The sequence below is a fragment of the Gouania willdenowi genome, chromosome 6, assembly GCF_900634775.1.
Source record: "Gouania willdenowi chromosome 6, fGouWil2.1, whole genome shotgun sequence".
NCBI classification, from domain to species: domain Eukaryota; kingdom Metazoa; phylum Chordata; class Actinopteri; order Blenniiformes; family Gobiesocidae; genus Gouania; species Gouania willdenowi.
The window spans coordinates 12,995,718-13,022,870 of record NC_041049.1 but is presented as its reverse complement, the minus strand read 5'-3'; the positions used below and the strand labels follow the sequence as shown (position 1 = coordinate 13,022,870).

At 36.7% G+C, this 27,153-nt stretch overlaps 1 protein-coding gene across 1 annotated transcript; it reads left to right on the top strand.

The window, feature by feature from the left end:
* The first annotated feature begins 3,915 nt into the window (after window positions 1-3,915).
* On the top strand, window positions 3,916-26,331 carry ano6 (anoctamin 6). Its single transcript, XM_028449319.1, has 20 exons — window positions 3,916-4,302; window positions 9,935-10,005; window positions 11,583-11,711; window positions 16,459-16,524; window positions 16,609-16,896; window positions 16,976-17,089; window positions 17,170-17,285; window positions 18,268-18,402; window positions 18,497-18,599; window positions 18,977-19,037; window positions 19,640-19,785; window positions 20,975-21,052; window positions 21,407-21,635; window positions 21,722-21,891; window positions 21,968-22,065; window positions 23,834-23,964; window positions 24,059-24,264; window positions 24,445-24,647; window positions 25,245-25,350; window positions 25,533-26,331. Exons 1-20 carry the CDS (start codon window positions 4,209-4,211, stop codon window positions 25,749-25,751), a joined length of 2,763 nt encoding a protein of 920 aa, XP_028305120.1. The 5' UTR covers window positions 3,916-4,208; the 3' UTR covers window positions 25,752-26,331.
* The last annotated feature ends 822 nt before the right edge of the window (window positions 26,332-27,153 follow it).

Below are 27,153 nucleotides of genomic sequence, written 5' to 3'. Positions count from 1 at the left end.
AATTTGAATAATCTGTTTCTAGTATAAATCTCAATCTCTTGTTTTGGAGTTGAACTCATCAGAGGTTCTAGGATGGGGTGGGCCGACAAAGATAAATACATTTTATGTGGGCTTGGCATTCCTGAGTTTGAGAAGTTTGGATGGTAGGTAGATGGTCTGTGGCTCTTTTTTTTAGGTAGAAGTACTTTTTTTTTTTTTGCATGGCTTTGTTGTGTTTACCTGGAAATGTTTATCATTCTTTCAGATGTGTGTTGTGAGATCTATCTATCTATCTATCTATCTATCTATCTATCTATCTATCTATCTATCTATCTATCTATCTATCTATCTATTTTAACATCTTGTTATGGAGTTAAGGTCAGAACTAGAGTTCAACACCAAACAAGTTCCTCCATAATAAACATGTTCATCCATGCATTCAGTTTCTTTGCTTTTGCAACTTGTTATGAGCAATAGGAAAAATCAGGGGCCATCCATCTTAAAAGGCTGTGGGGAGCACAGAAATGCTCAAAATATACGTCTGATGAACCTTTCTATGATATTTAAAATGATCGCGTTCACTTTCATTGTAATTGAATAATTTCCACAGTTAACTATGGAATATTTCAACTTTGGGGGAAATAGGGTGGGATGAGACACTGAGTTCACGATACGATGACGATAACGGGTTCACAATAAAAATAGGATGCAATGTTTTGTACAGGAAAAAGTCAAAAGTAATTGCAGTTGTAAAAACAGTCGTGCTTTTATTTTACTTTAACTCTGGACAAAAGTCTGACATTTCTATATCACAATATCGTGTTACACATTTAGATATATCATCCCACCTTTAGTAAATAACGCATGCTTATTTGTAAGCTGTCCAACTAGTGTACTATTATCTTTCTCCTTAATGCAGGTGTTAGTAAACACTTGTTCTTGTTTTTTTATAATTTCTGTTAATAATACCTTATTGATTGAGTTGTTAATTCAAGCATAAGTGATAATAATATGTGTAATTCTCAACTTCTGCAGCTGAGTGAAACTGAGCCTCTGCCATGCATTTAATGACAATGATTAGAAGAGTAGTATATTCTGCAGCCCTTCATAGGTGTGATTGTACAAATTTGAATGTCCTAGTATTTTATTGGTAAATGGGTTGGTTGTTGTCTTGAATTATTGCATTTTTAATTGTGAAATGTACATTGAGTTTGACAAGTTGCTATTTGTTGTCTATAAAACGCGCTATCCAAATAAATTTCCCTGCCTTGTCTTGATAAAACTCAGCTTGACTCAAAAGTACAAAGCCAAGCTTACCTGTTCCTTATTCGGATTCCCACCCTCTGTACTGGCAGCACACAAAGAGATACATTCATTTATAATGAGAATATTTTTTAAAGATGATAAAAAAAAATGAGTTTGCCAGATAATGTAGACCAGTGTTTTTCAACCACTGTGCCGCGGCACACTAGTGTGCCGCGAGAGATCGTCAGGTGTGCCGTGGAAAATTATCCAATTTCACCTAATTGGTCTAAAAAAAATTTTTGAAAACATATTAATTATTATCTGCAAATAATATACCATTGTCGAGTGTCTGTGCTGCAGTAGTGACTAAAGGTGCGTGCACACCGAACGCGACGGAAGCGATGCCGTTGCCTTAAATCGTCCCTGATCGGTAGTTTGCACATAGTGGTGCTTTTGTGTGTGTGTGTGTGTGTGTGTGTGTGTGTGTGTGTGTGTGTGTGTGTGTGTGTGCGTGTGTGTGTGTGTGCGTGCGTGCGTGTGTGTGTGTGTGGCCCCGGTAACAGGGTAGAGTCAGAGAGAGAGAGAGTGTTGATGACGTCTTTTTTTTTTCCTTCTTGCTCCGCTTCTACGGTTAAATGATCAACTTAACGGAGATATTAAAGGATGACTTCACTCAGAATGTGTTTGATCAGTAGTTACTGTGGTTTTAAAGAAATTTGCCGCTTTAATTTTGAACCTGATACTTTGAGGAAGTAGAACAGCCTCCGCTGCAGCCGTCAGCACTGAAGCGGAAGCGGGAGGGAGGGGCTGCTGCCTCCGCTCTACAGACAGTGGAGGACGGGAGATATCGCTTCACGTCGCTTAAAAAGTTAACATTTTTCAACTTTGATCATGCAAGTCGCGTCGCTGAGGGGGGGATAAATTGACGTTGCGTCATTTACATTGATTTTTAATGTAGAACAGTGAAATCTTTCCCAAATATTATTGCTTCTGTCATAATAAGCACGATATTTCTGTATTCCTGGTAATTAATAATTTTGGACAGAATTAGAGTTTGCAAAACACTGACGTTTTCTACTACCTTTAAGACCACATTGTTGTTTCATTTGTTATGTTCAAGCTGTATTTTTGAAGTGGACATGTTAAGTGCACTTTTTATTTGAAAGAAGAAATACAAATGATGATAAAGTCCTTTATTCTTTGTGTTTATTTGATTCCTATTCAAGACACTTTGATGAGAATGGCTATATTGTTAATATAGGCTACAGAGTATCATTTTTTAACATGTTTGGCTGGTGGTGTGCCTCGTGAATTTTTCAATGAAAAAAATGTGCCTTGGCTCAAAAAATGTTGAAAAACACTGATGTAGACCAGTGGCTCCCTTTATTTTTTGTCCCGTGTACCCCCTTTGCATTCTTGTCAAATCATATTTACCCCCTCTTCAAAAGTACCCTCTCCATCATTGCATATGCTTTTTCATTTGTGGAACAGCGCGCCCTACTAAACCATTAAATGTGTCTCGAAAGTTGGTTTCCTAAGGCTTAATCTACAAATTCAAAACAATGAGTGGAATTTAAAGTGGAACTTTAAAAAAAACATGCACGTTCTATGTGATTGCTTCATTATTACTGCAAGTAAATTACTATTCTTATATACATTTGAAACTCATCTATTCAGACTTGCTTTTAACTGCTAAAACTACGTTTAGCAGTAAAACCTTAATTATTACATGTGCCCTTTTCTTTTTATCATCTGTACTTTCATTGTAAAGTGTCTGAGTTTTTGAAAAGTGCTCTAGAAAAATAAAAATATTATTATTATTAAATAATAATGTGATGAAATAACCTCTACAGCATTGAATAATCATGTGCTCCTGTACCTCCAGGGGTACACATACCGCTGTTTGGGAACCACTGATGTAGTTGATAATTTTCCGAGACAGAACCAGCCAACAACAGCTATATATTTACTTATATGGAGGTGGATTTGTGTCTTATTCAATCAAAATAAATAAATACATTTTAAAAAGTTTACTTCAATCAACATTTTCAATCAAAGAAAAAAAGTGTTCAAATGCAATTATTTGAATCTCAAATATTTTTTGCATTTGAACAAATTTTTGGAAATATTTGAAAATATTTATTAATATTATTAATATTATTAATATTATTAATATTATTAATATTATTAATATTATTAATATTATTAATATTATTCATATTATTCATATTATTAATATTATTCATATTATTAATATTCAATAACAAACACCCAAATCTTCCTCCATAGACTCATACAAGTTATAAGGACTTTTATTAATTTTAAAGGGCGGGAAACGCCCAATCTGGCAACTCCGTTTGCGAGAGGTTTACCGTCCAACTGATGAAAAAGAAGGATTTAGCAGCGAATTAACAATGAAACCTACGCAATAAAGTGACATTTACGCAGTTTTTTTTTACACTGTGGTGAACATGTGAGACAGAATAAGTGCTGATGTAGATTTTCCCTGTGGTCGGTCAGTCGAAGTAAAACTACAAGCTGTTGCTTGGCAACCAAACGGATTACCACATCCTCGTTCCTTCGGCTGTACGCTCACCGTCCTCGTGCTTATTAACAACTTCCTCACAATGAGTTTGAAGAAAAAAACACTTATTAAATAGTGTTTCATAACAGAGGACATGTTTAAATAAAAGTTTGTGCCAGTGTTCCCAGTCACTGTTACTAATGTAATGTCGCTACAGTGGGCGTAACTTTGGTTTGACAACATGAACCTCCTCCTCCAACCCCACCCCGTCTCTTTCTACTCTCAGGTCTCAACTTGAAGCAACTTTGTGCGACTGGAGCAATGTTGAGACATATGGACCAGGGATTCACCATGGCTTAGAAACCACTGACACTGCGTTCATTGGTGTTTTTACCGGAGGAGAATGTAAGTGAAAGCTGCAACAAAAACAACAGCAAAAAAAAAGAAGAAGACAATAACCATGAGCGATAACGACATCTTCGAGATGGACTCTGTGTGCGACACGGACGACCTGCATGGAGACGCAGAGTTATGCATGATAGACGAGGAAATAGGTGAGACACACACACACACACACACACACACACACACACACACACACCCACACACACACACACAATGTCCCTGTCATGTACTTATTCTGGGTTTTCTCATAACTGTATGTGACTGACTGACTGACCACAGGATGTCTGAAATATCTCAGGCCTCCTTAGGCCCCCCATTATCTCTGAGGAAACTATCCCCCACTAATCCAGAGATGGGAGAACTTTTATCTACATTCATGTCAGCAAATGACCAATGTGATCATGAATACAGAAAACAACAAAGGGTTTTGTATTTTTTTTTTTTGGTTTTATTATTGTATATTCTTTTTCTGTGATTTTGGAGTAATTTTTATTTTTTATGTAATGTATGTTTTGTGTGTGTGTGTGTTTGATGTAGTTTTGTGTGTTATTATCATAAACCTGTTTATTTTTGTTGTCATTTTGTGTGTTTTTTCAGTCATTTTAGTGTTGTTATTTTTTGTCTGTGTTTAATTTTGCAGCCATTTTTGGGTGAATTTCTATTGTCATATTGTGTATTTTTCTGTTATTTTGTGTGTTTTTGGGGTAATTTTGTGTTTTTTTTTCTGTCATGTGTGTCTTTTTGTTTATTTGTATTTTTTTAATGTAGTTTTGTGTGTTAATGCATTAAACTTGTGTCTTTTTGTTGCCATTTTGTGTGTTTTTGGAGTCGTTTTACTGTTGTTTTTTTTGTTTAATTTTGGAGCCATTTTTGGGGAAATTTTTATTGTCATATTGTGCATTTTTCTGTTATTTTGTGTGTTTTTGGGGTAATTTTGTGTTTTTTTTCTGTAATGTGTGTGTGTTTGTTTATTTGTATTTAATGTAGTTTTGTGTGTTAATGCATTAAACTTGTGTCTTTTTGTTGCCATTTTGTGTGTTTTTGGAGTCGTTTTACTGTTGTTTTTTTGTTTAATTTTGGAGCCATTTTTGGGGGAATTTTTATTGTCATAATGTGCATTTTTCTGTTATTTTGTGTGTTTTTGGGTCATTTTGTGTTTTTTGTCTGTAATGTATGTGTCATTTTTGTGCTTTTTGTAATTTTGTGTATTTTTGGATTTGGATTTACTTTGGGCGCTGCATAGGGCTGGGCAATATATCAAGATTCAAGATGTATCAAGTTTTCTATTTTGACGGTAAAGGAAATTATATTATTGTGGCTGCTTTCACTACTTCTCAGAACTGCACAAAAAGCACAGTTAGATGGATTTCTAACCCAGACTTTCCACTAAACAAGCCACACTACAGAACTCACTCACACATGCTGTCCCTTAGAGGAGAAAAAGTCACATATTTTGCAGCTGTTTGTTAGTAAATGTGCCTGTGTGGCATATTTTATCTGCAAATTTAACTCTGAATGGTCTTTCTGGTCAGACTTTATTTGATTTGAAATTATCAAGATTTATAATTGTATCTGAGAAATGAGTTTGGTCCATATCGCCCAGCCCTTGGGCTGCATTGAATTAGATTTACCCACCAGATGCCCTTGTCTGCACTAATCTATCACTGATCGTCTGCAAGGTACCCATTTATCTACTGTAGATATCACTGTTGCCTCTTACAAAAATTGAAAAAAAAAAAAAAATTGAAATGAAATAAAATCTTTTGATTAGTTGCAAAAATGCCCTGATTCAAGGAATCCAAACTTAAATAATACACCATTATACCAACCAATTGAAACCCAAACATACCAATAACACTAAGTTAATGCTGTGCTTTGCTTAAACTAAGATTTAATTGTTTGCAAAGATTCAAATGTGAAAGTGTTTCTAATAAGATTCATGGTTGAGTTTGTCCCACCCACTGATTGGCGTCCTTTAAGTAAAATCTTTGAGTATACTTGAATTTTATCAATTGAATGACTTAACTATCTGAAACTGATATTATGACTGACATAGTGATTCCTGTTTTGCTGTTATTTTTACTTGGACCAAAATTTCCCACGGGCCGAACTGGATGCTTTAGTGAGCCAGATCTGGCCCATGGGCCTTGAGTTTGACACTCCTACTGTAGGGGACTCTTGTTTACATTTTTTTCATTCTTGACAATCCCAAGTGAAACAGTTCCTTCAACATTTGGATGGTTTATTTTTTTGGCATGCGTTAAATATTGGCAGGAATGGACAGTTTTGTTTCAAAGAAAACCATGTGATTTATTGGCTTTTGTTATACGTGTATGTTGATGGCACCGATGCATAGAATCAATAAAGAAAAACCTTTCAGCAGACCAAATTAGCCACATGCCAACGAGCAGCGTGCTAAAGCGAACTGTTCTGTAGAGTCGTGATGAATTATAAATGCTTTGTGATGATCCCTTCCTTCCTCATTCATACCCCTCACAATAAGCTTCATTTTTACTATTTGGTGATTAAATAAATCTCAATCAATTCCGACAGCCTCACTGCAGAGGAAGGCTAATATTAGGTTTCATATGAGCTTTACGCAGTTACTACATTGTAATCAATGTTGCGCACTGTTATGATTTTCCCTCAGGGTGTGTTCAACCATGTCACTAAGCAACTCTTGATTAATAAACGTCATCTACAAAAGAGTTTTAAAGTATGAACAATCACTTCCTAATCATACAAAAGCCTAGTTCGAGGTTTAATTCTGATCTTGGGGCGGTTCTTGCTCTTCATTCTGTGCCCACAAAAGCATTTCCTGTCAGATGGCGAGAGGCACTTAGCTGTGACACGTGTTGGACTCAAAGCACAATGAGTTAAGATGGTTGGGGTCAAACGCTGAGTCGGACTGAGAAAGTCTGGCTCCACAATTTTTTTTTCTTTCAGTTTTTGCAGTGGAATGAGTGTTTTAGAAGAGAAAAAAATACAGAACGCAAAAATAAAACATGTTTCAACAGAAAAAAATGACATAAAAGGCCCTTTTTTTCACAATAACTGAAGAGGAAATGTAAAGAAGAAGTCAGATTTTTATTATATTTTCAATTTCCACATGTTGTATATACATGCACATAGAACAACAAACAACAAGTATAGCATTAGGTCTTAATATACACAGGAATATACAGTTTTCAGTTTTCATTCGTTTTCTTCATTATACAAGAAAAGAAAAAAATACTTGTGTCTTTGTAAATCTAAGCCTTTCGTTCCATTTTCTATCAAAATCCTCCTATTTTACTCTTAAACAGTAAGTCATTTTTCTAACACATATTTCCTGCACTATGTCTAACCAATTCTGAGTCGTATTTAAAGGGCTCATGTTAAGCTGAATCAACTTTTCTGTGCTTTAAACATCATAAAGTGCTATTTGGGCTTCATACACATGCCCAAAGTGTTTTTTTCATTGATTTCCTCAATCGTTAGTTAGAGGGTGATTGGCTCCTTTCTTACTGCAGGGTGAGCGCAAACACCTCGCTCCAATTTAATGACGCGTTTCCACTTTGATGACGAATTTGACACTGAGCTGGAGAAGCCGCGCCTCCAGGAAGCTCTCTGCCGTGATTGACATGTAAACAGACACGCCCACGAAGGTGAGCATTGCAGCGTCCTTCGCGCAGTGCTATGTATGTATTTTTTACAGTCTATGTATGTACCGGTGAACGCCCCGCCCCCACGCTCTGTCTGGTGTTTATAAAGTAGCATGAGCTCAGCTACGGAGTAGGTGGGAGGAGGGCGGGCCGTCCTCTGGCCCTACGTCACCCTGTGGGGAGGAGGAAGTCAGTGTCCTGTTTATAGACACGCCCACTCATGAATATGCATAAGTAGGACGCAAATCAGCCTGTTTGTGTAGAGTTGCTCAGAAAGTGACTTTTCAGAGGCTAAAACTCTGGAAAACAGGCGAGTTTGGGAAAATAAACCTCAAATACTATGTTTTTGGGGTTCTTAGAACAAATGGAGATGGGTGAAAAATAGCATGACATGGGACCTTTTAACTTCCTATATCACCAGTTCATGACCAATGGGCTAGAGCAGAAATCTTACTTCCTGTACTTTCCCTGTGTGTCACCATAACCAGTGTTTGGAAAACAACATCTGTCTTTAATTAGTTCCCACCCTATGTTCCTCATATTACGGAAACACTGCAATCCTCCTCATTTATTCAAATGTCTGTTCCTCCTGCTTTTATAAAATATCAATTACAGCTGAACCAATAAAAGAGAAAATAAAACAAAGCATTTTTAGGTAGCCATATTTCTAGACAATCTACAGTTGTTAGTGTTTCTTTTCTGTTCCCTGGAAGTAGCAGCAATAACACAGGGGGGGGAAAATGGAAAAGTACATACAAGAGCAGTGACGTCTATGGAAATGAGTAACTGTCCGAACCACTCGAGTGAGTCCTGAGGGTGAGCATGAAAACTGTTGTTATGGTCTGTTTCCTGCTGTGACTGTAACTGTAAGAGGGAAGTTGTGTGCACTTTCAAGCAAACACCATGAAGTTGCAACGCTTTGTTTAATCAGTTAGTGAACCGTCCAGCTGAACGACTGAAACACCTTCTATTAAACGCAGTGTAAAGTTATTGGCTCACCTTCAAACTTCAGAAAGAATTTATGCTTCTAATGTTTCCGCCCTGAAGTCACAGATCGCACCAGCTGACATGGAGCTACATGTGGTGACGCAATGACTCACTGAATCTGACGACAAGCAAAAGTTAAAACGGTCTTGCTCTCTGAACAGTTAGCTTTTTTTATCTCGTCCAATTTGACCCTGAACTAGAAAACACGCTGGCCCTCATCTATCAACCTTGCATGAAAACAGGTGTAATCCTACTAACAATCTACAGACTCCAATCAACCCAACAGTCATGTTTTTGGATTGTGGGAGGAAGCCGGAGTACTTGGAGGAAACCCACACAAGCACAGGGAGAACATGCAAACTCCACACAGAAAGGACCCAAGTGTCCACCTCAGAGTTCAAGCCCTGGATCTTCTTGCTGTGAGGCAGACGTGCTAACCGCTTCTCCTACTCCACCGTGTGCACCTCCACTTTACTAGGGAAGTAAAAAGAGTCCCTCCATAGTACAAGTAAAGTCACTCATAAAGTATAACTGAGCACTAGTAGAGCAAAATTGAGTACATGTACTCCACAATTATTTAAATTAATACGGCTTTCCATACAGACGCAAAACTGAACATCAAGTACTGTATACATGTAGTAATGTTGAGAAAGCATCCACTGCACAACAACCCTGATCAGATTGAAGTAGACCCATATTTCAGACAGTGCATGGTTACGTTTATCAGCACGGCCTGACATGATTTTTGAGCAACCCATTGGTTTTTGTGTTTTAGGGCTTTGTTGCTTTAATCGGCAGTTGTCAGGGTTATCTCATTACCTCTGGAGAATCTTTTTCTCTGTTTTTTCCACATGGTTCTGGCTTTTTGGGCCATTTAAACTCTAGAGGATTCTTAAATGCCACATATGGTTCACTGGCCACTAATGGAAAAAATCCTACTTTAGAAAACACTGGAAACTGGAGTCTTTCTAATAATTGCAAGGCATTAATCAGCAAGTGTTGACAAATGTTGGCACTGAAAGTACATTTCAGTTTAGCTTTAAAAACAAGACAGAAAGTATCAATCTGCTCTAGTTTTCTCAATACTATCTTATTTGTGCTTTGGATGAATAAATGACTTTCACTCACAAGCTGTTTATTGTCTTTACAGTCTATCCTGAGGAGTTTTTACCAACGTATCACAGTATTCAGGAAGGAGCCAAAGTAGCCAAAACCCAAGTGGTGAGTTAAAAACCTGTAACCTGTGTATACATGTTATTGATTCACAAACTGATTGAATTCCTTCAAAATATCAGTTAAATTTGATGTAATTATTGGGATTTGAACGCAAGACCTCTCGCACCCCAAGCAAGAGGTCCTGGATTCAGATCCCGGACAAGCCCCCACCTTATGTTAAGCCTTAGACCAGTGGTTCTCAAACCTTTTTTGGCTCAAGTACCAACTTTCTCTTATTTCTGAATCCAAGTACCCCCTTTGTTCGACTACAACGTTTTGATCAGAATACTATGAAAAAACAACTGTAGAGCATAATGATGGAATGAATGAGCAATAACACACATTTTAAAGAATAGAGAAGAAAGGATGTGTTCCTACAGTTCTTATTATTTCTAGTCATTTCCCACCTGGTGTAGGACCAAGACTGACCTATGTATTTTCAGTTCATGTTCTAATCAAGATCAATTCCATCATCCAGAGGTGTAAGGAGTACTGATATATCCTGTACTTAAGTAGAAGTACTGTTACTTGATTGAAATTGTACTCAAGTACAAGTACAGGTAAGTCATACAAAAATACTTTCATCCCCCACATTTATTTTTGGTAATAAATCTTGCCACGGTTTCCTTGTATACAGTAAATATTTGATGTATAAACTTAAAAAGGAAGAGATGAAATCTTGCGCAATTGGAATTTATTTTCCACAAAGGCGTCTGTATACAATAAAAGATTTGTCAAAATGTACTTTTTAAAAATAAAATAACACCAATAAATTCAATTCAAAACAAAATTAAAAAATTCCCAGGCTGAAATAACCTCCACTGTTTTGACGCGGTGCATTACGTTTAATCGGACTGGATGGCTGTGATGTGATGCATTTGATTAGGAATAGGAATTGACTCAGTAATTATTGCGTGTAGAAATGTAACAAATTACTTGACGTCTTTTAAACCGTACTTAAGTACATGTAAAATTACTGATTTGGAAATATACACAAAAAAAGTACAAGTACCCATAAAAGCAACTCCGTTACAGTAGCGTGACTACTTGTAATCCATTACTTACACCTTTGCCATCATCATTTTTAACTTCATTTGTTATTTTTCCTCTCTCTCTCTCTCTCTCTTTCTCTCTCTCAAGTACCCCCTGTAGTGCCATTGCGTACCCCTATGGGTACACGTACCCTCATTTGAGAAACACTGCCTTAGACCTCCTAGACTTGGGGCGTAACAGGGAAACATTCATCCAGCTTCTCCATAAGGACTCATTGCAATAAATCCCAAAAAGAAAACACCTTTACATTACTTATGGGCTTACAAAAGCTTTAATGAAGCCTGACAGTGTGCCAGACTTTAGTGTAATGATGTGGAGAAGGAGGGAGGAGGACAATGGGCGGGTATCCTGTGTTTGTTGACTCTTCCCTCTTCACCCGTATGCCCAACACGGCAGGTTAAATAGACCTTTCTCAGGCTGTATTTAACAGTGGTGACAACATGCCCTTCGAGATGTATAACATTATGGAGGAAGAAGAGTATGAATATCAAGCTGTGGATTTACCTGACGGGCCTTGCTTTTGCCCTCAGGTGGAATTTAACGGGAATCCCGACTCGTTGTACTTCAGTGATGGCGTGAGGAGGATCGACTTCATCCTGGTGTACGAGGATGAGGACAAGAAGGATTTTGAGAAGCGACACACGATCCAGAGGCGGATGGTTGGTACCAAATTTAAAACATTACTTCAAACGATTGTTACTGTAAAACGTGTTGTATAGAGGTGGAGGATATATGATATGATAGATATGGATATCTAATATTGAACATTATAATAACTAAACAGTAATTCCTTCGAGTGTCAATTGCACATTGTTGTGTTTTTTTTATATTTTGTTGTTTCTGTTTTGTTTTTTTGTTTTTAATTTATGTCTGACCTATAGCTCTACATTTTGCACTATTATCTTATGTTATTATTATTTTTTTCTGTCTTTTTCTACTGTCTGCTCTTTTATTTTTATGTTGCTACAAATGGGAATTTCCCTTCTAGGTATCAATATATTCTATTGTATATTCTATTTTCTATTCTATAATCTATTCTATATTCTATTCTATATTCTGTTCTATATTCTGTTCTATATTCTATTCTATATTCTATTCTATTCTATATTCTATTCTATAATCTATTCTATATTCTATTCTATATTCTGTTCTATATTCTGTTCTATATTCTATTCTATATTCTATTCTATTCTATATTCTATTCTATAATCTATTCTATATTCTATTCTATATTCTGTTCTATATTTTATTGTATATTCTATTCTATATTCTATTCTATATTTTATTGTATATTCTATTCTATATTCTATTCTATATTTTATTGTATATTCTATTATATATTCTATTATATTCTATATTCTATTCTATTCTATATTCTATTCTATTCTATATTCTATATTCTATTCTATTCTATATTCTATTCTATTCTATATTCTATATTCTATATTCTATTCTATTCTATATTCTATTCTATTCTATATTTTATTGTATAATTTATTCTATATTCTATTGTATATTCTATTATATATTCTATTCTATTCTATATTCTATTCTATTCTATATTTTATTGTATAATTTATTCTATATTCTATTATATATTCTATTCTATATTCTATTGTATATTCTAATCTATATTCTATTCTATATTCTATTGTATATTCTATTCTATATTCTATTGTATATTCTAATTTATATTCTATTCTATATTCTATTCTATATTCTATTCTATATTCTATTCTAAAAAGACAATAAAACCTCACTGGACTGAAAAAATAAACAATATAGCATGCTTAAAAAAACAAAACATGCATACTTACACATAGCTTTCTATTTATATCTGCACCTTATTTTATTGTTTACCTTGTGTAAATACTCGCTGCTGTTTTTTTATCCTACAATATGAGCCAATGCAACAAAATGTTGTTCTTATCTGTACTGTAAAGTTCAAGTTTGAATGGCAATAAAGAAAAACAAAGTCTAAGTCTATTTTCTATTCTATTAATTGTTCTCTATTCTCTATTCTATTCTAAAATATCAGTCAGTGGTCGCAGACAAAATGACAGTTTTCTTTACTGTACCTTCAATAATACAACACAAATATAGCACATCATTACTGTATGTTTAGTTGTCAAACATCTCATACACAAATACTTTTTTCACAGCTTTCTCTCTTGGTCAAAAATAAATGTACAAAATAAAATGCGTATTCGAGAAGAAAACCAACTAAATGTCATAGGAAGTGAAGTTTTGGGTGTTTATTTATTAGTGTTATCTAATAAAGGCAGTGGTTTCTTACTAGTCGATAAACATATACACGACAGAGGTGTTATTTCACATTTTTTAATAAAGAGTTGTGCAACGAGCATGACTGCTTATGGATGTCACAACACCCTTGTATATATGAATGTCAGGAGTTTTGATACAAGCTTTCATATTCATGCCTAGCAAAATGAGTTTTTAAAGATTTTTTTCACACGACTGTGGCAAACCCTTAGATAACAAACTCATTCACAGTTAGGGGTTTTTTTTGCGCTGACAGACACTGAGACAGGAACTGACAGACTCAGACTTGTTTATTGCAGCAAGTGCCTTTCACAATGTGTTTACAGTGAAGTGTGTGCAATATCTTCAATGGAAGAGAATAGATGGATGTCTCGGTTTGCAGACGCATCGTGTTGCAATTGAAATGCCTGGTTTTGAAATGGTGACTGTGCTATTTAAAGATGAAATGATAAACATGAAGGATCAGAAGTAGAGAAGACGTTCTGTGTGCACTATCAAACCATTTAGTCTGTATTTGTGAAATAGAGACTTCTTTAATGGTTTTTGTGCATCTTTGAGGTCCTGAAAAATGTATTAAGCTGAAGCTGAGTACAATACATCTATGTACAGTATGCGTTTCCCAGCAGCTCTAAATGCCATTGTTTTATGTGCACAACTACTGTAAAATGCTGTAAGTCACACCCACAGCTGTTAAAGCTGTTGGAGGCATTTTCTTGGAAAACAACAGCTGGTAGAAGTGACTGAAACATTTCATGGCAAATCAGATGGAAATGAGAAATTTCCTTGCTTGCATTCAGCAGGAATTCTACTAAATCCAAAGAGGGCGGAGCCATGGTCCACAGGTCCTGTGTGTACCAGGCACGCCCTGCACTGGTTTTTCAGAGCTGGATCAGGAGTTGCTGGAATGATAAGGTTTTGGTTTACATGATGATGACCTTAAATGCTCCAGATTTGACTTTTAGACTTTATTTTAGCTAATGCTACGCAAGTCGACTGTTTTCTATGAACAATAATTTACTATTTTATTACTGTGCCTACACATTACTTGAGACAATAGCTGGGTTTCCGTTACAGATTTTTGCAAAATAAAAACGAAATTTCTAAATTTCAACAAAGTACAATTTTGCTCTGACCGTGTTTCCATTGAAGGTTGTTTTGGGGAGGAGCCTCGTAACTCCCGTGAAATCTCATCCCGCGAGACTTCACTGCTGAAAGATGAACCCTCATAACCTCCTTATAACACTCCACATTCCTTTGTGGTTTCACGTCTAATTTGGCAGTAATCAGTTTTAAGTATAATGCTAAGAAATGTCCTGGTCTCCTCTTCTGTTTACATGTACCGCACCATGTTTACTCAGAGAGAAGTGGTCATGTGACCAGGTACGTCACCTTCTGTGACATGTATTTGCGTAAAAAGTGTTTCCATTGCGCTTATGCAATACATTTCAATATTGAAACGTCTGAAATTCCTTCTCACGAAAGCGTAAAAACTTTTTTGCGATATTTGAGTGTTTTTTCAAAATTCAGGTATTCCCATTACCAGTTTTTATTATTAGATTTTGCTCATTTCCAAGGGTAATGGAAATACAGCTCCTGATGCTTATCTGTTGCAAAGTAATGACACTAATGATTCCACTCACACACTTTTATACCAGCTAACTAACTCTGGGTCATTGCACATGACTGGCCTGCAGATATCCTGTGTGCCAGAGGGAAACACTGATCTATAACACATTATAAAGATGTTTCAGCTAATCTCTGCGAACAGTCACTTATGGGTATTTCTTCCACTGAAGCATTTCGTTCTTCAGCCAGGAGGACTTTGAGAGGTTTTGATAATCATCATCAAAGCTTTAAAAGCAAAGTTTTGCATCGATTTTCCACTATTTTTCTTACAGTTCTTTGTCATATTGTTGCGTATTTGTATAATATTGGACCTGTACTATGAAGCCTGATAACTATGTCCTGGATTTATCTCCGTGGTGACAGAGGTGGAGATTGCAGCGTCAGACCAATCACAAACACAGATGAACTGTGTAGAGGAACTTACGTCACAATTGAAGAATAATTCTTTGAAAATATGAAGAATTTAAATTCATAATTCAGACCAAAAACAACTCTGTTGCAGCAGTAAAAGCAGCAAGGAATGAATGCAGGAATTAACCAGTGGTAATGCTTAGTGATATTATACAATATTAATTCATAGGAGATTAAACAGATCAGTTTCACTTTTACTTATACCTTGTCTGTGGCTCAATATTTGTATTTTACATTATCTTACAGGGCCGAAGCTTTCTTCGTTGCTATAGAATACGTGGATTAATTAATTAATTTATCGGTCTGAAAGGGCCCGATGCACGCAGGTTTTATCAGTCCATCAGATGAAAAATGAAAGTAAATAAAATGTAAATGAAAGGGTAAATATTCTCTCTCTCCTCACAGTGACGTATTCAGAGAATAATCCTCCTTTTATTGGACAGGTCATTTTCTAAGAGAACTGATTGGTCAGGAGGCGGGGCTTTTATACTCGCTTCGATCTTATCCACATCATAACCTTGTCCCGACCAGGTTTGTCTTTCAGCCTAAGTAGCCCCAGTGATTTAGCCCGGTAAGAACTTATCCAACTTTGTAGTACGGCACACACTGATTAAATCCCGGAAGTTAATGCGATAAGAGGAAACAGATTCGTAGTACAGGCCCTTACAGTGAAATACGTTTGTCTTTTTGAGTGGTGTGAGAAGTGTGTTGTTATGAGTGACACAATCACAGGTAGTGTTTTATTGACTTAGTTTTTGTGTAAATAAAGTTATTTATGATCAGAATGCGTAAATTTAGTAGTAAGTACTGAATGAGCTGAAAATGTAATAAAACCTGATCATCACAGAGGAAAAGTGTGTTTATTATGGTGGTATTTTGCAGTGTCATCTTTTCTTTGACAGCCCAGCATTAGTTTTCTGTGTCATCTTTACACGTCTGTATTTTCTCTAGTGTTTATTCCTTTCTCTCTGTTTGACGTGAAAGCCTTCAGCTGTGTATACAGTGGTAGATCCGGTACAGGGTTGGGAATGGGAGGAGCCAATGTTTGAACTATAAACTCATGGTGACTTGTGTTCCTGTGTGTAGAGGCGGCGGGAATATTTCGAGGCCAGCCTAATGAAGATGGGCATTGAGTTGGAGGCCACGCCCTCTGTAAGATGACAGTTCAGAGTTTTTTTTTTTTTAAATCCCTGGTTTGTGATTTAGACTTTTGTTAAATCTATTTGTGTTCTGCAGGTACTTGATGAAAAACTCACATTTGTGAAGGTCCACATGCCGTGGGATGTGCTGTGCACCTACGCCGAGGTACTGCATATCAAACTTCCCATTCAGCCCAACGATTTGTCCTCCCGGCCGTCCGCGTGGCGCTATGTATCCTGGGTGACCAAACCTTTTAACCCGAGCGAAGGCCGAATTGGAAAGGAGGCGGAGTTCTTCACTGCTGCCTTCGAGAAGGACCGACTGGATAACTTCTTTGTGAAGGACAAAGATACGTTCTTTACTCAAGCCATGAGGAGCAGAATGGCAAGTTGTAGAAAACCCAGGGCATGGGAAAGTTTAGTCATCGTTTATTAATATTAAAATCTCCTTTTTCATTTCTTAGGCTTTTTACATCCTGAGTCGAGCTCCTTACGAAATCCGAGGAAGCATAAAGAAATTTGGCATCAATAAACTGCTGGATGGAGGCGTATACAGAGCAGCGTATCCTCTTCATGATGTGAGTTACACAGATAATCCATGTCTGCAAACTCACATTTTGATAATCTAGAGTTAAAATGTGTGCGTTGGATCTCTTAGTCCAGGTTCAATGTGCAGTCGGCGGAGAAAGGCTGCAACAGTGAGAGGTTCCTGCTCTATGAAGAATGGGCTCACCCCAAAAGCTTCTACAAGATGCAGCCACTGGACCTCATTCGGTGAATACAGGCTTAAAAAAAACAAAATAAAAATACCACAGGATAAAAATACTTTATTTTTGTTAGCTTAGAAAGAAAAATGTTTTTAACTGAGGACGTGTGTTTACCTTAAAGAGAAACTAATCACAGAGGTTTTAGCTGGAAATTCATAAAAGGCCTTGATTATGGGCGGGGCTCCTGGTTTAGTTAAGACACGCCCAGTCTATACGATAAAATCACCAAAGAACAATCTATGCTATGCTAACTACCTACTCAACACTCACTATAGCTCACTATTTATAATTCCCTCAATCCAACCTGCTCACCACAGATTACAGCAGTGTTTTTCAACCTTGGGTTCAGGAACCGATGTGGGGTCACCTGGAATTAAAATAGGGTCACCTGAAATGTCTAGTAATTGGTAAAAAAAAAAGTTCGGTTAAAAAAAAATTAATTTTTAATTTTTTGAATAAATATTCTTTTTCAAATACACATCACACACAATAAATATAAAATAACTTTATACATTAACATCTAGTTCAAATAAAATGCAGTATAAGAATATCTGAGCTGGCTACACATTTTAATAAACTAATTCTAGGAGGAAAAACATTTGTGAGATCAAAATGGGATCCCGACCCGAAAAAGGTTGGGAATCTCTGGATTACAGAGTCCACAGGTGGTAGTTTTAATAGAAGGGGCGGGGCCAACAGTGATGGTTCCATTCTCAGCTAATAGCAAAAATAATAGTGGTAGTGATAGCTGGGTTTCAACCAACAGAGGGAAGTCACACTTACTTTTTTACAACAAAATATATTTAATGTATACCAAATACCAAAAAATAAAATACACTATGGCTAAAATGTCAATAGTGGGACAAGATTACACATTAGTTTTCTCCAAATATGCCTAAACTCACCAATATTTCTCTATGCTTTGGTGTTGCAATGATACAGAAAACAAAATGAGATGTTCTTTTTTATCATTTTTGATCTTTTAACAGAAAGTACTATGGGGAGAAGATCGGCATCTACTTTGCCTGGCTGGGCTTTTACACAGTAATGCTGATGCTGGCTGCTATTGTGGGACTCGGCTGTTTCATCTATGGATTCAAAACTCAAGAAACCAGCACCTGGAGGTGCTGTCACTGTCATTTGTTTTTTTTACCTTGTTAGAAACTAAAATAAATAAATAAATATCACCCTTATTCTTCTGTGTTCTATCTGACGCAGTAAGGAGGTTTGTGATCCAGAGATCGGAGGGAAAATAGTGATGTGTCCACAGTGTGACACGTGTAAATACTGGACGTTAAACAGCACCTGTAACACTTCAAAGGTGAATATTCATTCACTCAAGTGCAAATTTTGAGTGTCTGGTTAATTTGTTAGGATATTTCCTGTTCTTTTTTACATTTCTTTGCAAACTTTAAATACATGTGAAGGTGAAAATCCCAATGGAACTCTCATCTTTTCCCTTCCTTTAAAACATTGTTTTGCTGCCATTATAATAACTGATCAGGTATTTATCATAACAAGCTGTTGTATAGGTTTTTCTGATTAATGTCAGTACCAAACATCTTATTATATTGTTGATTGAAGTGTTTTTTTACAGGTTAAACTTAAGCAAAATGTTGTTCAGAAAAGGGTGTAAAGCACATCATTTGACATATTTGGTAACATAACCTCCATATTTTCTTTCTTTTTCTCTTACAGAAACTGTGCATTTTTGATAATTTTGGAACATTGGTGTTTGCAGTTTTTATGTCCGTCTGGGGTGAGTATGATTCAGTTAAATAGATCCCACAGAACACTTTAAGTAGATGATCTTATCCCTTTATTGTACTTCTCTATTATTATATAATTTAGTGTTTTTCAATCTTGGGTTTGTGACCCTATGTGGGGTCACCTGAATTTGTAATGTGGTCACCGTCACCTGAAGTGTCTACAAATTAATTGGGAGAAAAAAAATTACTGATTAAAAATATATTTAAAAATGTTTAATTGATATTATTTTTCAAATTAAAACAGCACAATAATCTAGTTAAAATAAAATGCAATTTAAAGAAAAGAAAGAGACAAAGGAAGAAAAATAAAATACAGTATAAAAATATCTGAACTGGCACATCTTGTCACTTTGTATATATATATAAACTCTGTATTTGTTACACATTATAAGAAACATGATCCAAAACTAATTATAGACAAAAAAGTATTTGGGGTCACCAGAAGATAATGATACAAAAATGGGTTCACGGTCCATAAAAAGGTTGGAAACCCCTGACAAAAATCACTGCTGTTTGTATGGAACTTTAGGGGAAAGTCAGGGAGAGGTTGTGTTGCTCTGATCCGTCTACTGTGTTTTTTCACTTCCTGCAGTGACCTTATTTCTGGAGTTTTGGAAACGCTACCAGGCTGAGCTGGAGTACCAGTGGGACACGGTGGAGTTTCTGGAGCAGGAAGAACCGCCTCGCCCAGAGTATGAAGCCAAATGCATCTACGAGAGGAACAACCCTGTTACAGGGGTAAACAACACACACAATCTGTTCTACTAATGGTTTGTATCACAACTGCACAATAGTGTTGACCCATCCATCCAACCATTTATCCATCTCGCCCTCCATCCATCCATCTGGCATGGGTAATGGATAACAGGACCAACATACACAACCAGGGAATCACACAGACACACCTTACCTTACTTTAGAGACTTTTGTGTTATGAACCATACACAATTTACCTTCAGTGGACCAAAGTGTGTTATTGTTGAGCTGTTGCTTCAAAACTACAATCAAAATAAAGGTGAACACAGTTCTCATGTGTGGTCTTCTGTGTTACAGCCGACAATAAAATGTTTGTTGTGTGTTTCTCCCTATCGACGTGACAGACGTGATACGTCATGTTCGCCCCCTGTCCAATCAGAGCCTTCCCAACCCCCAGACCTAAAGCCGAATAAACCGGTTTTCCATGTAAACCTCAATTTGAGAATTACTATTACCATGTAAACCTGAAGCAAAACACTTTAATTCTGAATGATTTAATTCGGAATAACTAATTCCGAATTAAAAAACATCCTGTGACTGTGGCCATTGTGTCTGTTCCGAGGGCCTCATTATCAACATTTATGTCAGCATTTAGATTAATAACCAATCTGAGCATTTATCTTTGTCTGTGGTTTTGTTATTTTGTCAGTTTTTAGTCATTATGTGTATTTTTGTTATTTGCTGTGTTCTTGTTGTAATTATGTCCATTTTTTTTTTTTTTTTTTGCCGATTTGTGCATTTTTGGGGTCACTCTGAGTTTGATTTCTTGTTTTCTGTATTTTCTTTTCATTTTTTGCAGTTTTGTTGACAGTTTGTGTGTCTTTGAAGCTATTCTATATTGTTTGTATTGTTTTTTTGGATGTTTTTGTAGTTATTTTTTTTGTTTACGTGGTTATTGTGTCTGTCTGAGCAAGAAGATCCTGGGTTCAAGCCCTGGGGAGGACACTTGGGTCCATTTTGTGTGGAGTTTGCATGTTCTCCCTGTGCTGCGTGGGTTTCCTCCATGTGTTTCAGGAGTTATTTTGTATATTATGTCGGGCTTTATATTCTTTCCAACCTCTTGAAATAACATTTTTGGGGATTTGACCGAGGACCACATGTGGCCCCTGGGCCGCCAGTTGCCTATGTCTGCTGTAAAGTTAAGTAAATACTGTTTGTGTTTGTGTTCTAGGTTAAAGAGAAAGTGCCATACACTGCCTGTGGACGATGTTTCCGAATCTCACTAGGGATAGGCACTGTCTTATTCTGGGTAATGTAAAATTTAATTATTGTTTTGCTGATTTCATTTTATCCCTTCAACAACCCCATGTGTTAAGAAATAGAAATAGATGCTGATTTTTTGATTAATTTTTATTATAAAATTCCAAAGAATGTATGAAAACTTTCCTTGTTTATTGTTTACATGAAGCTAATCTGGTTTCTGTGTGTTTGATAAACATATTCACTCACATTGTTAGCATATTCCCTTTCTTGGAATAATCCAGAATGTTACTCAAAACTGTCACCTCACTGATTAAATACAGATTGATTAGAAAAGCTGTCTCACTCGATTCTTAAAATGCTAAAATGAAAGTAAAAACCAAATGAACATTTTGTTCTTTAGATCATGCTGATCCTGGCGTCCATTGTTGCCATCACCGTGTACCGCCTGGTTGTCTTTATCACCTTCTCTGCTAAACTAAGAAACCACAACCTGATGGATTTTGAGCCCATAAGGGAGTATGTGACGCCTCAGATGGCCACCTCCGTCACGGCCTCCATCATCAGCTTCGTCGTCATCATGATTCTCAACATGCTGTACGAGAAGGTGGCCATCTGGATCACAGACTTTGGTGAGTTTAAACTCCCACTTCCTGTTTGGCCTCGTCACATTCCCATGAGGATTGAAAGCCATCTCTGGTCTTTCTGTCAATAACAGAGCTTCCACGGACCAAGACAGACTACGAGAACAGCCTAACGCTGAAGATGTTCCTCTTTCAGTTTGTCAACTATTACTCGTCCTGTTTCTACATCGCCTTCTTTAAAGGAAAGGCTGTCGGCTATCCTGGAGATCCCGTTTATCTTTTGGGAAAATACAGAAATGAGGAGGTATTTTATCACGTCCATGTTTGACTTCCTAACCTTTCCTTTTGTCATACTGATATATCTCCTTTGGTATGTGCAGTGTGATCCCGGAGGTTGTTTGATCGAGCTGACGACTCAACTTGCGATCATCATGGGCGGAAAAGCAATTTGGAACAACATCCAAGAAGTTTTAATGCCGTAAGAGGCCAGAACACAAAGTAGCATAAGTAAACACAGCCTGTGTTTGAAATGGCATACTAACATAAGTATACTGTCTACTTTATACTATAAGTATGATTAGGATGTTTCCCAAAATGCATTTCAAACCTACAACAACAAAAACCTGAAGCACACTGAGGCTAAATATCTCTGTTGATTCTCCGTCTTTGAAAGTTCTGAAATCATTTTAAGCGAGAAAGTGACCACGTAGAATATCAACATGTGCTCATTTGATCCATAAAACTCACAGAAACACATTTCAGTCCTATTTCCAAAAGCGTTAAAAAAACTAATGGAAGACGAGAAGAGATGCTTTTGTTTCGAAAAGGTGATGTTTGAGTATGGCTTGCAAGGTTTGGGTCAATTATAATTGTAATCATATTTGCAAAATTATCTTGCTGTTGTAATTTTAATGAATTGTAATTGAGTTCAGGTAATTGACCTTGTAATAGTACTGAGTTCACATTGTACTGAGATTGTATATGCGCATGCGCGCACATGCGCACTACCGAAAAATGAGTTTTTGTTTATTTTTGTTTTCAAAGTGAACGGACACGTATTTTATTTGTTTATTGGATTTTGTTCGGGTTGGGGTTATAATCTCAGTACGAAGGTAAACTCAGTACGTGACACCGGTTCACACCGTTATGAAGTGATTTTTTAATATATTGCCGTACCGGTGTATTTGATTACACAACTTTTGGAATGCTACGCTGCGCCTCGTTTCAGTCAGGACCCTTTTCAACATTGCACTTCTAAATAGGAAGGTAAACAGTAGCGCTCTGGTGTTAGCTGCGGTGTAAATCATATGTGTAAATGTATAAGAAAGACACAATTGAAAGATCTGAAGCTGCATGTGCCTGCGTGCGCATGCCTCTGCTACAGGAGAACAACACTCACGGACACAGAGGCACGGTTAGCTTAGCATGTCGTCAGTCATACACAAAAAAAGAGAGCAAAGATCGCAATTTGTAATTCCTATAATGCGGAAAAAAGTTCTGGTGGATCTGAAAACAAAACGTTACCTTATTCACCATAAGAAACCACCACACCACTGGGTATGCAGCATTTAAAGCTAGAAATCAAGCTAATGCTAAAGCTGAGCTAGCGCTGCAGAGAGCCTTTGGGCTGCTGTTGCAAACTTGTATTACCACTAGTGTGGAGTTATTCTACAATATTCACTCATCATGACAGTAAAATAGACCATCCTAAGTCAATCTACAGCAGTCATTTCTCTCTCAAACAGTAGAAAATGCTGTGAACACCTGATTATGCATGAAAAATAAATACCGTCATATATTGTGAAACCGTTAGAATTTAGAAAAATACCATGATATAGATTTTTGGTCATACCGCCCAGCCCTACTTTGTAATTGTTATTGGAATAACACTGGGGAACCATGGCTTACACATATGTAGTTAACATTTATCAAAACATGTTTCATTACGGTCACCGCAATTGCAATTAAATTGTAACTGAATATGGATAATTTAATTGTAACTGAAGAATGTGATTGACCCCAACCCTGGTGCCCACCGTGCATACTTAAACATTCTCCCGATATAGTATACATCCGGGTATCTCTAGCGTACCCAATGTTTTTATACTATCTAATATGAATGCATTACTTACTCATTTTGACGTTAAACTTAGTATGAGTACTTTAGTATTCCATTTCAAACACGGCCACAGTTTAATGATGAAATGTTGTAACACAACTGTATGTTCTCCTCCATCCCTCCACAGGTGGGTGAAGAACCTGATTTTTCGTTACTGCACGCGTTCAGGCTCAGAGAAGGTGAAGCCTCGCTGGGAGCAGGACTACCAGCTCCAGGCCTGCTCCAAACTGGGACTGTTCTACGAGTACTTAGAGATGGGTAAGACTAACATACAGTAGATACATTGGTTCTAAGGGTCTCTAACTCTGGCACTATGTCTAAATATTGATTGTTTCATTGTTTTATTTCAAAGTCATCCAGTTTGGCTTTGTGACGCTCTTCGTGGCCTCCTTCCCACTGGCACCCGTTCTGGCTCTGATCAACAACCTGTGTGAGATCCGCGTCGACGCGTGGAAATTCACGACGCAGTTCAGACGTATCGTACCAGAGAAGGCCCAGGACATTGGTGCATGGCAGCCGATTCTTCAAGGCGTCGCCATTTTAGCCGTGGCATCAAATGTAAGCACATAATCTCATTGAAAATGTTTACAATTAGAGTAAAAGCACCAAAAAACACAGGACAAATCTTTATAACTGGAAGTCATTTCATGGATTTGAAGAGTCAGGTGCCAGAAGCTTCTATAATAGATGGATTTTAATCATTTATCTGCTGTGTTGTGTTGTGTTGTGTCTCTACAGGCCATGATCATCGCCTTCACATCAGACATGATCCCACGGCTGGTTTACTACTGGTCCTTCTCTGTGTATCCATATGGAGAACATGCAAATAACACCATGGAGGGTTACATCAACAGCTCTCTGTCCATATTCAACATCAGCGACTTCAAAAGGAATCCACGCAACACAAACATCCTCCTTCCTTACAACTTCACCACCTGCAGGTACAAACTCCTGCATGGATTTTAAACCTTAGACCACCACAGTAATCACACCTTCCACACCCTGCTGCATCTGTCCAAAGCGAGCGTGTGTTTCCAACTGTTAATGTTGTTTTTTCTTCTCCTGTTTTCTTGACGTTCTTTCACTTAGTCTTTTTTTTATGCTTCATTTTATTTTAAACTGTGCCAAAGAAAAGAAAAGAAAGAAAAGAGACATCGTCAATGACCAAAAGGTCTCAATTGCCAAAAAATGTAGATATGCTAATATTCATGAATAAAATCATGGCCATTATTAGTAAATCTGATTTTTTTTGTTGTTGTATTGCAAAGCCAGCAGTTTGTTTCGTTCTAAGTCTTTCCCTGCTATTTCAATACTTGCTTTTTTTTTTTACAATGGATATATTAATTATGAGTGTATTGATCGGCTGTGAAGAAGTTTATCAATATTTCTGTCCATATTAGTCTTAGTGGAAACATAAAAATAATTTTGATGCAAACCAAAATGTAAAGTACATTTTTGAAAAAAGAAAAAAAACTCTCAAAACTACATTTTCTGGTCCATCAGCTCACATTATTTGTTGTTAAAACATTTACTTTCAGGTATCGGGATTTCCGGTATCCTCCAGGTCACCCCAGAGAGTACGAGCAGAATGCTTACTACTGGCATGTGATCGCTGCCAAAATGGCTTTCATAATTGTTGTAGAGGTGAGTTTAAACATAAACATGTTTAAGTGTACTCTTTTAATGTATTCCTTTTTTGTTTTATTTTAATTGTTTACAAAATGGACTACGAGTCTGAAATAAAGCCTACAGTATCTATGTTTAAACAGAAATGTAGCGTCACCTTTAAACATACTGGATATTTTCCTCTTTCCCGCTCCTCACAGCACATTGTTTACTTCACAAAGTTCATCCTGTCCTACGTGATCCCTGACGTCCCGTACAAAGTCAAAGAACAAATGAAGCGTGAGAAATACTTGACTCAAGTCATCCTCCATGAGACCAACCTGAAACTGGTGACCAGGCGTTTGAAACCAGCTGGAGGAGACGATATAACCAGTGCTGACGCCGAGATGACAAAGGAGGAGATGGAGCTGGATGTCTGATGAAAACTGACTCTGACCAACATGTTTTTATAACATCCATTGACACGCATGATTGTTACCATGGGAACTGACCACACAAAAGAGACATGGACCACAATGCGCCTTTAGGTTGTGTAAAAAACATCCTTAAAAAGGGACATTTTGTTTGGACTGGACAAAGAAAATGAAAACCACTCTTTATCTTAACTCTGTGGTTAGCTTCTGCATGTTTCTTTCTATTTAACATCAATTCAGAAGCCATTTGTTCACGTTTCACAGTATTGTTGAAATATTGAGTTTGAGATTTATAGTACAAACCAGGCGTGGGCAACTGACGGCCTGGGGGCCCCATGCGGCCCTCAGTCTCATTTTGTGTGGCCTTCTAGGTAAACACAATAAATGATCCAGAAAAATACACAAAATTACAGAAAAATATGTATGAAACAGCAAAAATACACTCAATAGATATTTGAAAAATTATGCCAATTGACTTGTAAAAGATAAATACAACAACAAATGCACACAAAATGCATATAAAACAATCAAACAAAAATAACATAAAACAATCATAGTAAATTAATTAAAAACATAATTACAACAACAAATGCATACAAAATGACAACAAAAATGCACAAAATAAAAATAAAAATGTACAAAACAACAGTAAAAACACACAGAATGAATCCAAAAACACAAAACAACTAAATTCACAAAACAATTAGAGGAAAAATACACAAAATGACAACAAAAACACACAGTAACCCTTTGTTCTTTTCCTGTGTTAATTCTCAGATAGGTTCTTAAAATGCTGACATGTTAATAATGTGGCCCTTGGGTCAGACTATCACATTTTTGTGGCCCCGCTGTGATAAAAGTTGCCGATTACTGGTATGAACTGTTACATTTCTCTGCAGATAAAAAGACATTTTAGTGCATTTCTTTGCACAAATTTGCAAATGAGTTCTGTTTAGCTTTTTTTGATGTGAGACCAACACAGCAGGTTTTTTTACCCACTGTACCTCATGTCAAGTAAAAAAAAAAGCCTTATCTTTTGACTCAGCAGTCGTTTTGATAAGTTCTTGTTTGATATCTTCAATACCGTCAATAATTCTGCCCGTCTACGGAATATTTGTCTTTTCTGTGCCTTTTAGATCCACTTTTATTTCCATCCACGTGTGTTACTGCCTGAAGCCTTTCACTCTGTTCATTCAGCTGCACGTTGAATGTGTGACGCACTCAAAATATCAGTATTGCTCCATTTAAAAAAATTTTTTTTAAAAAGCACCACTTTTTCTGTTGTATTTAAACCTGTTACACATACTAGAGTTTCTGTGATGTACATTTAGGATTAAACATTTCCAATATGATGTTTACTTTTTACCTGTGAAAGAAGCAACACTTTGTACATATCTATGCACAACCA